The 10,845-nt window shown below is 40.1% G+C and overlaps 1 protein-coding gene across 1 annotated transcript; it reads left to right on the top strand.

Moving 5' to 3' along the window:
• The first annotated feature begins 8,995 nt into the window (after positions 1-8,995).
• Positions 8,996-9,544, top strand: LOC107647072 (uncharacterized). The gene has a single exon (XM_016351195.1). The coding sequence runs from the start codon at positions 8,996-8,998 to the stop codon at positions 9,542-9,544; it is 549 nt and encodes a 182-aa protein (XP_016206681.1).
• Positions 9,545-10,845: the final 1,301 nt, after the last annotated feature.

The following is a 10,845-nucleotide window of genomic DNA, read 5'->3' as shown; positions in this document are numbered from 1 at the left end:
AATACCTTAAGTGAGGTGGTAGTGGCTTCAATTCCATCTTCTTGTCATTCCTTGAAGTTTGAGTTTCCGGATGGTTTGTATGATGTGTGGTATTTAGTTCGCTTGACTTTTCATTTGCTTCGTCGACCATGCACTTCTCATCTAGTCTTGCAAGATGCACTTCGGCTACTATGTTGTCGATTGGGTCACACCGAAATAAGGAGTGGTTCTCCGGTGGATGCTTCATTGCTTCCTCTAGGCTAAAGCTTACAATTCTCCCATCTATTTCAAATGAGTAGTTCCCCGAGTAAGCATCAAGCTTAAATCTAGAAGTCCTCAAGAATGGCCTTCCAAGTAGGATAGATGATGCTCTCTCGGTTTCGCTTGATGGCATTTCAAGGACATAGAAGTCAATCGGAAACACCAACCCTTTTATATTCACCAATACATCTTCCGCAACACCCGCTACGGTTATTATGCTTTTATCCGCTAGGACAAATCCTGCCGTCGACCTTTTTAGTGGGGGCAAGTTCAATACCCGATAAACGGAGAGCGGCATGATGCTAACACATGCTCCGAGGTCACACATACAATCTCTAAATTGAACTCCATTGACGGTGCAAGTGACCATGCAAGGGCCCGGGTCATCACACTTCTCCGGTAATGTTCCCATCAAAGCGGAAATAGAACTCCCCAATGGGATGGTTTCCAATTCAAGAATTCTATCCTTGTTTATGCATAAATCCTTGAGGAATTTGGCATATCTAGGAACTTGATGGATGGCATCAAAGAGGGGGATGGTTACCTCAACTTTCTTGAACATTTCTACCATTTTGGGGTCGAGTTCCATGCGCTTTTTAGCTTTATTTGCAAGTGTTGGAAATGGAAGTGGTTGAGCAATTTCTTCTTCCAAGGTTCTTTTGGCCTTGGTTGTCTCCCTTGTTGGTTGGGCTTCATCCTCAACTATGGCTTGTGGTGTCTCCTCTTCCACTACCTCTTCTATATCTATTCTCTCTTCCCCTTGGGCGGTTGTGATAGGACTTGGGTCCTTTGCTTCCTTCTCTTTTAGTTGTGTACCGGATCTAAGGGTGATGGCGTTGATGCCCCCTTTTGGATTTGGTTGAGGTTGAGAGGGAATGACACTTTGGATTGGGGGTTGATGAGTGGGGGTCGATGGTGTGTCCATGCGTGCAAGAAGAGCTTGTAGTGTAGAGGTGAGGCCGGAAGCAAATGTGTTTTGTAATTCCTTTTGGCCTTGGATAATGGTCCGGAGTGTTTCGTCTTGGTTGGAGGGGGTGGTTGCATATGTGAGTTGAGGAGTTTGTGATTGGTTGGGTGGTGGTCTTTGATGTGGTGGTTGATATGTTTGGTAGTTTCTTTGTGGGTTTTGTTGATTGTATGGTTGATTTTGTAAGTTGTATGGTCGGTTTTGTGAGAAATTTTGCGGGTTGTTATTCCATCTTTGACCTCCTCCATTGTTGTTGTTGTCCCTATTCCCTTGTTGGTGATTGTCTTTCCAATTTTGATTATTGTGTCCATTTCCTTGGTTGTAGCCTCCTCCTTGATAAGGGTGTCCTTGGTTAGGATTACCTCCTTGGTAGTACCCTTGATTGGGGCGGTCATAGAAATTATGGGTAGCCGCCAAGGTGTTTTCTTCTTGAAGGCTTGGGCACTCATCCGTGTGGTGAGAGTAGCAAGAGCAAACGCCACATACTCTTTGAGGGACCAATTGTTGGTTGTGTTGTTGAGGTGGTGGAGGGTGTTGTTGATATGATTGAGGTTGTTGTGGTTGTTGTTGGTTCAATTGGAGTTGCCTCAAGACGGATGTCATCTCATTCAAGGATTGAGTTAGAGCGGTGGCTTCACTACTAGTTGATACCTCGTTCACGGTACTTGGACGGTTGACTCTTCGCCTCATATGTTGATTGGATTCGGCTAAGTCAATAATAAGTTGCCATGCCTCCTCCGCGGTTTTATATTTGGACAAAGAACCATTGCTAGAAGTGTCCAAGAGGGTTCTATCTTACTCTCGCATCCCTTGACATATGTATCCAAGCAATACTTGAGTGTCGAGCATGTGATTAGGGCATGCATCTAGTAGTTTGCGAAACCGTTTCCAATACTCATAGAGTGGTTCCGTCTCACCTTGCACAATACAAGACATTTCCTTCCTTAACCTATCCATCTTTTCCGGGGGCAAAAATTTATCCAAGAACCCCCTTCTAAGTAGGTCCCAATCGGAGGTAACTTCACTAGAGAGAGTGTAGAACCATTCTTTGGCCTTGTCCTCAAGAGAGAAAGGGAAAGCAAACAACCATATAGCAACTTCATCGGACCCTTCCCGTCTAGTGGTCGAGCATATGCGATGGAAGTCCTTGAGATGTCGAATAGGGTCTTGTGCGGGAAATCCGTGAAACTTGGGTAGGAGGTTGATCAAAGCGGTCTTCAATTCAAAGTTCGCATTCAAATTGGGGTGAGTTACATGAAGGGGTTGAAGGACATAATCCGGTGCACCCGCTTCCTTGATGGTAACTCTCCTTGGAGCGTCCATGGTATTAGTACCTAAAACAAAAGAAGAATTGTTAGTGAGTTTGATGGGAGTATGATTAATGCCTTCTTTGAGTGACGGTTCAATGTTCACTTCTAGTAAGGTGGTTGAGGTGGTGAAAACCTCTTCACCTTTTCCAAATCTTAACCGCCTCCGAGCTTGTCTAAAATGAAACAAAGTTCGTTCTATTTCCGGATCAAAAGGGATTAAGCTCGGATTCGGTTGTGAACGCGTCATGCAATGAAGGGGAAATTGGATTCATTGTAACGATGAGGAGTTAGTCAATTGCGTAGTATACAATGAAGTGCAACTATGTACATATATACACACTTAATCCAAAACAATAACATGGCACACTAAGCAAATTCCCCGGCAACGGCGCCATTTTGACAAATGATTTTTTGCTGGTATAGAAATTATCAAATGATCAATCGTAGTATAGTCTAAAACGACGCAAAATCCTTTATCAAACAAATCTACAATCTATATCCGAGAGTACTAGTCTCCCGAGTCGTTCTCCCTTGGAATTGCCAAAGTGTGCATCTTATTGATTTAGTAAGCCTTGTTGGAATTCTTTGAAGGTTTTAGCAAAGTAATGAGAAACAAACAATCAATTATCAAAAGACTTGGCTTAGGGTTGGCATTAGAAATTCTATCCTTATAGTCCATTCAATGTTGACAACAATTAGGCCTTGCTTCATTTAGTTATCCCCTAGGTATAGAGGGAGGTCAAATGAAAACAATCAACTTGAGTCACAAGTCCTAGCTTCACCTTATGGGAATCTAGCTTTAGTGCACTCCAAGCCAACTAGCAATCCCTAATTCCAAATCAACTATTGATACAACTATTCAACTTCTCCCAAGGACCAAACCCTATGCCAAGTGTGAAAATTCTACTCCATAGCTAATGTTGTCATTTTATCAAACATGTGATGAGCAAGAAGGAAAGTCATAGTAAAATGAGAAGAAAAGTTGAATTGAGAGTATTGCAACACAAAGATCTAACAACAATTCTCAAAGAGTAGCAATGAAAGTCCAAAATAGAGATGAAATCCAAAATTACAAAGTTGAATTCTAGATCTATGAGAATTGATCAATTGTATCTACTACTTGAAATTGGAGAAGAAAATCTATGACATGAACAAAGTGGAGTGAGAATTGTAATGGATCTCACCAAAAAGTCATTGAAAATTCAGAAATTAGATGAGGATGAACCCTAGTGAAGCTTGGAATCTTCCTCTTCTTCTCCCAAAAAGTGTAACTAACTCTTCTCTCTCCCTAAAATATCTAGATCTAGAAAATGAACTAACTAAGTGTCCTTAACCCTTGTTCCTTTGGTCTTCTTAAGCTTTTCCCGCCAAGGTGTTTCTCCAAGAGTGGGATCCTTAACTGCCTCCATGCCTAAGTCACGTGACTTCTTAAAAAATCATATTCGCAAATCGGCGCGCACGCGCAAGGCACGCGCACGCGCCGTTGAGACGTCTTGTAATGTGCGCGGAGGCGTGATGTACGCGTGCGCGCCCATGAAGCTCCTGGCTTAGCCGCTTCTCAAGCCGGCTCTTGGCTTTGGCTCCACATTGCCCTATCCGCGCGGGCGCGCAAGGTGCGCGCACGCGCTCATGCGGAGATTTCCCAAGCTTAATTCTCATGCTTTCTTCCTTTGTACCCGTCTTCTTTCTCTCTTTCGGTCCATTCCTACTCTATATCCTGAAACCACTTAACACACAAGTCACGGCATCGAATGGCATCAAGAGAAGATTAGAAATGTATCCATTTTAGTGCGAAATAAGCATGTTTTCATTCATGAGGCGAAACTAGGAAAGGAATGCAAAATCTTGTATTTTCATATAGAAAGTGTGTGGAATCATTGATAAAACCCCTGAAATCATCACAAGATAAATCCCCAAATTGGGGTTTGTCAATTAGTAACTCAAGAGTTCCTAAGTTACCTTTCCAAGCCAAAAGCATAAAATTCTACTCTAACATCCTTCCAAGCATTTTATTAAACACTTGGAAGGCACAAAAGGAAAGCATAGTAAATTGACAACAAGAATAGAATCTAACAACAATTATTGCAAGGAATTAATAACAACAATCAAAAGAAACACAATTATCATGAATTACCTCAAATTGAATTAAAAGAAAATAGAAAGAACAAGTGTAGATCTACAACAAAGCATAGAAACAAAGTAGAGGAAATCTTAACAAATAATAGAAGAATGATGAATGTAACAACAAAGAATTGAAGAGTAGAAGTAGATGAAGGCATGAATTAAAACCTAGATCTAAGATTATTGACCTAAACCTAATCTTAATCCTAGAGAGAAGTGAGAGCTTCTCCCTCTAAAACTAACTAAAACTAGATCTAAAATGTGTAGTGTGTGTAGTTCATGTCTTCCCCTTCATTCCTTGGTCTATTTTGCCTTTTCCCGCCAAAAACTCAGCTCCAAATGGGGCCAGAAACCCTCCAAAATCACCAGGCATGAGTTCTTCTTTAAAAATTACGTGCGGCCATCGGCGCGTACGCGCATAGTGCGCGTACGCATCCCTGGAGCATTTCGCGATCCGCGCGTAGGCGCATAGTGCGCGCGCGTGTCCATGTGCATTTTCCACATCTTTGACTTTTCATGATTTTTCCACTTTGTATGCTTTCCTTTCACTCCTTTGATATTTTCTTAGCCTTTTTCAATCTGAAATCACTAACAAACACATCAAGGCATCTAGTGGAATCAAAGGAAGATAAAAAATCATCAAATTAAAGGTCTAAAAAGTATGTTTTCACATCTAAGCACAAACAAGGAGACAATCCCAAAATCATGCTATTTCATTAAATAAATGCGAGGAAAGGTTATCAAAATACTCTAAATTCAACACAAGATAAACCCTAAAAATGGGGTTTATCAAGGAACGGTGAAATTTGAGTTGTCTTTGGCTTAGGGAGGAATCGACCAAGGTATGGTTTTGGTTTATCGTAGATAATATATAATGTCACGTAAAAACGTAGGCTAGATGACCATAGGATATGTTGAATTATGTGAGTATGTAAGGGTTAGTAACCTTGATGAAAATGTTGAGTTATCTTGAGAATGAATTGATGATTGATGATTTTGATGATTGATGATGATATGATGAGGATAGCTTGATGAATAACGAGTTATGTATATTTTTATTATGGATTATTTGGAAGGAAAATAATAAAAATTGAACATTGGTAGGTTGTGGAAGAGTTAGAATGGATATAGAATTGTTTTGGACCCAATTGATGTTGTTTTGAGGTGTAATTCATTGGTTTTAAAATGGAAGTTGGGTAAAAATAGAGGTTTGGCATTTTTGGTAAAACTTGATTTTTGACCAACTTCGGCAGGCCATTACCTGGCTTCCAAACTCTCAAATTTTGTTAAACTTATTTCAAACAGAAATTGGGTCTGTGAAATTTATGCCGTTCGAAAAATGGACCAAAAATACTTTTTAACGAAAATATAATGCGCGTCGAAAGTTTGGTGTGCAAAAGTGATTTCTACAGGCTTAGCAGCTTTTCTTAAAAATGCAAGGCAAGCGTACTTAGACACATGCATGTGTACGCGAGAATTTCCTCTGTTTCAATACATTCGCGTACGCAAGGGGTGGACACGTACGCAATTTTGGCAATTTTGAAATCATGCGTACGTATGATACATGCGTATGTGAGAATGCTTTGCTTTTACGCATACGGGGAAGGATGGACGTGTACGTGAGCCTCCCCTCTGTTTTGAACACCTGCATACGTGGGAGGTGCTCGCATACGCGAATTTGTCAGAAAATCACATCCATGTACGCATGGCCACCCTGTTTTGGAAAAATTGTATTTTTATCAATTAAACCTATTTTTTTGCTTCTAAACCTCTATAATTACCTTCTATGCTCCTATACCTAGCCCCTAATCATAGGAAGATGGGTGAATTTAGAGAAGGAGTTAACTTGAAAGTGAAGAAAGACCTTTGAAGTAATGATTTATGTTTGAGAAAAGTGTAGAAATGCTGAATATGTGATAAATGACAACTGTAATGATAATGATTAATTGAATTTGAATGATTATTGGGTTGTGCACTTCTATTATCTGAAATACAACTTTTTCTGGGTAGATGCAGTGGCTAGCCACCACTTACTCCAAGTTAAGACTCGATACTCTGTTTACCCTACGACGCAAGATGTGACTGGGCATTTTAACTCCCTGAAAATTTTTCCAATGAGATGGAAATTGAATGATTGATATTATATGCATAGACTCTTGGGAATGCACGCACAGTGGGATAGTCTAGAGTTAGCTACTAGACATGTCGGGTTTGGCTATATAACCAACAAATGAGACTCATCAGCCATAGGACAGGTATACATCATATGCATTTGTATGTTTTGTTTGAGTGTCCATTACTTGGGTTTGCCTATTTGATTAACTATGACTATTTGCTATATGTTCTATTTGCTGTAGTTGCATTCTATCTGTATTTTCTTTGTCTGTACTGTATATCTTTGCAACTGAGAGATCCCTTGTCTAGCGGAGGTGTGACGACAGTAGTTCCACCGGTGTTTCAGAGGGTTGGAGGAGATGGAAAGTAAAGCATTGAGTTTAGATTAGGTTTAGAACATGAATAACTTAGATAATTTACCCAATTTAAGGCTTAGTATATTTCTTTAAGTTTAATTCTGAGTGTCAGAGTTCTAGGATTGCCTCTGGCTTTTCTGGGACCTTATATATTACCTATGTTGGCACCATTACCATGCTGAGAACCCCCGGTTCTTATTCCATACATATATTATTGCTTGTCAGATGAAGGTCGAAAGGCACATCGGTGAGCGTTTTGAGTTTTCTGCTGCAAGTGAAGTTTGGGATGTTGTATTTTGTTATTATGCTATGTGTGTGTGTGTGTGTGTGTGTGTGTGTGTGTGTGCTTCTCCATTTACACTTTATGTTTAATCCTCTTAGAGGCTTTTATGGAGAAATATGTGCTTGCTTTATGTATTTTGGAATATTGGGATGTATGTATATATGTATGTAAATATTCTCCGGCCAGACTTGGCTTCCCAAGTCGAGTCTGGAGCTCAATATTCTATATCTTTTAATATTTCGCTCTTTATGTATATATCTTCACCTCTTCTTCCTATCCGAGTATTCGTTTATGTGTGGAATATGCATTTCATTTTGTCATTTTTCTTAAATCTTTCTTTCAAGGCTCCTCGTTATAAACTTTCCTTCAACTATATATATACGTACATCTTTTCTTTTAGAGTTCGTAATACCTCGCCACCTCTGCTTTATGACTTAAGCATAAAGCTCTGTGTGGTAGGGTGTTACATTATGGTATTAGAGCATTTCGTTCCTGTAGAGCCTAAGAGAGGGACTGACTATGCTTCTAGGTATACTCTGGGTATCTATACATTATAATTAGGATATCTAACTGATATATGTGGCATAATTATTCATGAGCATACATTTAGGACTTCGAAGCACTAGACTTGAGATATTGAGACTAATCACCTTGATATCACTTGTTTAGTGTGAACAGGGACTAGATCGTGACTTGTGGACGCAGACGTGGCTGAGGGAGAAGTAGGACTAGTAATACAGAACTCGAAACGATGGAAAATAACCCTGTAAACTTCATGGCTGCCCTGGAAAACATGGCTGCGGCTATGTAGGCGACAGCCGAGGTGTTAGAAAATCAAGTTAATAATGGGAATACCAATAATGAAGATAATGGGCCGATGACACTCACAACTTTCCTAAAGATACATCCACCGACCTTTAGAGGAAACTCGAACCCACCCTACAGAGGCTGACAATTGGTTTCAGGCGATGGAGCAAGCTTTAAAAGCACAACAAGTGCCTGAAGATCAATGCGTTGAGTTCGTGACTTATCAGTTCATGGGTGAGGCTCAATATTGGTAGCAAGGAACGCTACACCTTCTGCAGTGCGATAATGCTGCGATACCTTGGGAGGTGTTTCAATCTGAATTCTACAAAACGTATTTACCCAACTCAGTCAGAATGGCTAAGGAGCTTAAATTACTACAATTAAATCCGGGTTCAATGTCGGTAGCTAAGTACACAAACAAATTTGAGGAATTGTACCGATTCTCCAGGATTTGTCAGGGAGCTCTACGAGACTTTGAGGAGTGCAAGTGTATCAAATACGAAGGAAGACTCTGGAGTGGTATTCTGGGCACAGTAGAACCGATGGAAATCAGGACCTTTTCTGAACTGGTGAATAAGAGCAGAGTTGCCAAGAATTGTGTAAGGAAAGCAACATTAGAGAAAGGAGGCCACATAGTACCTTTTCAGCAGAATCAAGGGAGAAATTTTGCACCTAGGGGTAGGACATTCAAGCAGGGAGGTTATGTTCCTCAACAACCACAGGGCCAGAACAACTTTTGGAGATTTAATACCGATAACCATCAAGGAAAAAGGTTTGAAAGCAGCCTCAAAACGAAATGACTTGCAACAGGTGCGGAAGTTACCATCCGGGAACTCTATGCAAAGCTGGACTGGGTTTGTCTTATTTTTGTGGTGGAGTCGGGCATTCGTCTTGGAATTGTCTGAAAAAGAAGAAACAGGATACCGGGAGAGCTCAGCAGCAAGGACGGATATTCACTATGTCAGTTGATGGCGCTGAGAGGTCTAACACACTAATAAGAGGTAATTGTGAAATTGGTGGTAAAACTTTAATTGCCTATGACTTACAAGTGCATACTCCTCCCTCTGAGGCTGTCGTAACTAGATTAAGTTTTCAACAAGTCTCGTTTCAAATTAAATATCGAACATTTGTCCATGATATGATTTGCTTACCGATGACTGGCCTCGATCTAATTCTAGGATTGGATTGGTTGTCAAAACATCACGTACTGCTTGATTGTTCAGAACGATCATTGCAGTTTATGTCAGAAGGGTTAGAAGGACCGGTGGTGGCGAAGGGATACTATTTAAATTATGTGGTGGTGATGTCAGGGTTTCATGCTTTTGGCTATAAGTGTATCGGGTGACGAACAGAGTTTGAACCATCTTTCTGGTGGTAAATGAATTTCCAGAAGTGTTCCCTAAAAACATTCCTAAATTTTCTCCTTCTCGAGAAATCGAGTTTGTGATTGAACTGGTGTCTAGAGCAGGACCAATCTTGATTGTCCACTACTGAATGTTGCCTTGGAGCTGGCTGAACTTAAGGCTTAGCTGAATGAATTGATGAGCAAAAAATTTATCCGACCAATTGTTTCTTTGTGGGGAGCACTGGCATTACTGGTGAAGAGAAAGATGGAAGTATGAGACTATTGATAAACCACTATTTTATGGTTTATCTTGTACTCAATTGAGTGGTTTCTATCTACTCTTTACCCACTTATTCATACTATTTGCATGGTTTTACATTTGCCTTCCTAATTATGTGCTTTGATTGAAAACATGCTTCTTTGATCTTATATTTTCTTATTATTAATCCACTCTCATTACCATTATATGCCTTGATATGTGTGTTAAGTGCTTTCAGAGATTATAGGGCAGGAATGGCTCAGAGGATGGAAAGGAAGCATGCAAAAGTGGAAGGAATACAATAAGTTGGAGAAATTGCTAAGCTGTCCAGCCTGACCTCTTTACACTCAAACGACTATAACTTTAGCTTCAGAGGTCCAAATGACGCGGTTTTAGTTGTGTTGCAAAGCTAACGTCCGGGGCTTCGATTTGATATATAATATGTTATAGTTTCTCTGACGCTAGGCGACGCGACCGCGTGATCATGCGGCCACGTCGCAGTGACAAAAAACCAGCGTGGCAAAATTCGAAACCAGCAAATTCTGGACTGTTTTTGACCCAGTTTGCGGTCCAGAAAACACAGATTAGAGGCTATAAAGTGAGAGAATGCATCCATTCATAAGAAGGCTCTCATATTTACAATTTTAGGAGTAGATGTAGTTTTTAGAGAGAGAGGTTCTCTCCTCTCTCTTAGGATTAGGATTTAGGATTTCTCTTAGTTTTAGGAGTGACTCTCAATCCCAGATTCTTTATTTTTATTTATTTTCTCAAATTAATTTATGAACATCTATGCCATATTTAATTTCTTTTGTTAATGCAATTCGAGGTATTTTCAGATTTAAGATTGCTTTGCTTATATTGATGCTTTTAATTTAATTTAGATATTTTTCTCCCTTTTGGCTTTGGTCAAGTGATTGGTAGTACTTGAGTTATCAAACTCAGCAAGTGATTAAAATTGGCAGATTTTGCTTTAGCTAGGATTGCTCTAACACTAGTCTCTCCACAGGAGTTGACTAGGACTTGAGAATCAAGCTGATCAGTC

Source organism: Arachis ipaensis, chromosome B6 (genome assembly GCF_059453495.1).
Source record: "Arachis ipaensis isolate K30076 ecotype BB chromosome B6, ASM5945349v1, whole genome shotgun sequence".
NCBI lineage: Eukaryota > Viridiplantae > Streptophyta > Magnoliopsida > Fabales > Fabaceae > Arachis > Arachis ipaensis.
The sequence above is the reverse complement of the archived record's forward strand: the minus strand, read 5'-3'. Positions and strand labels throughout refer to the sequence as shown.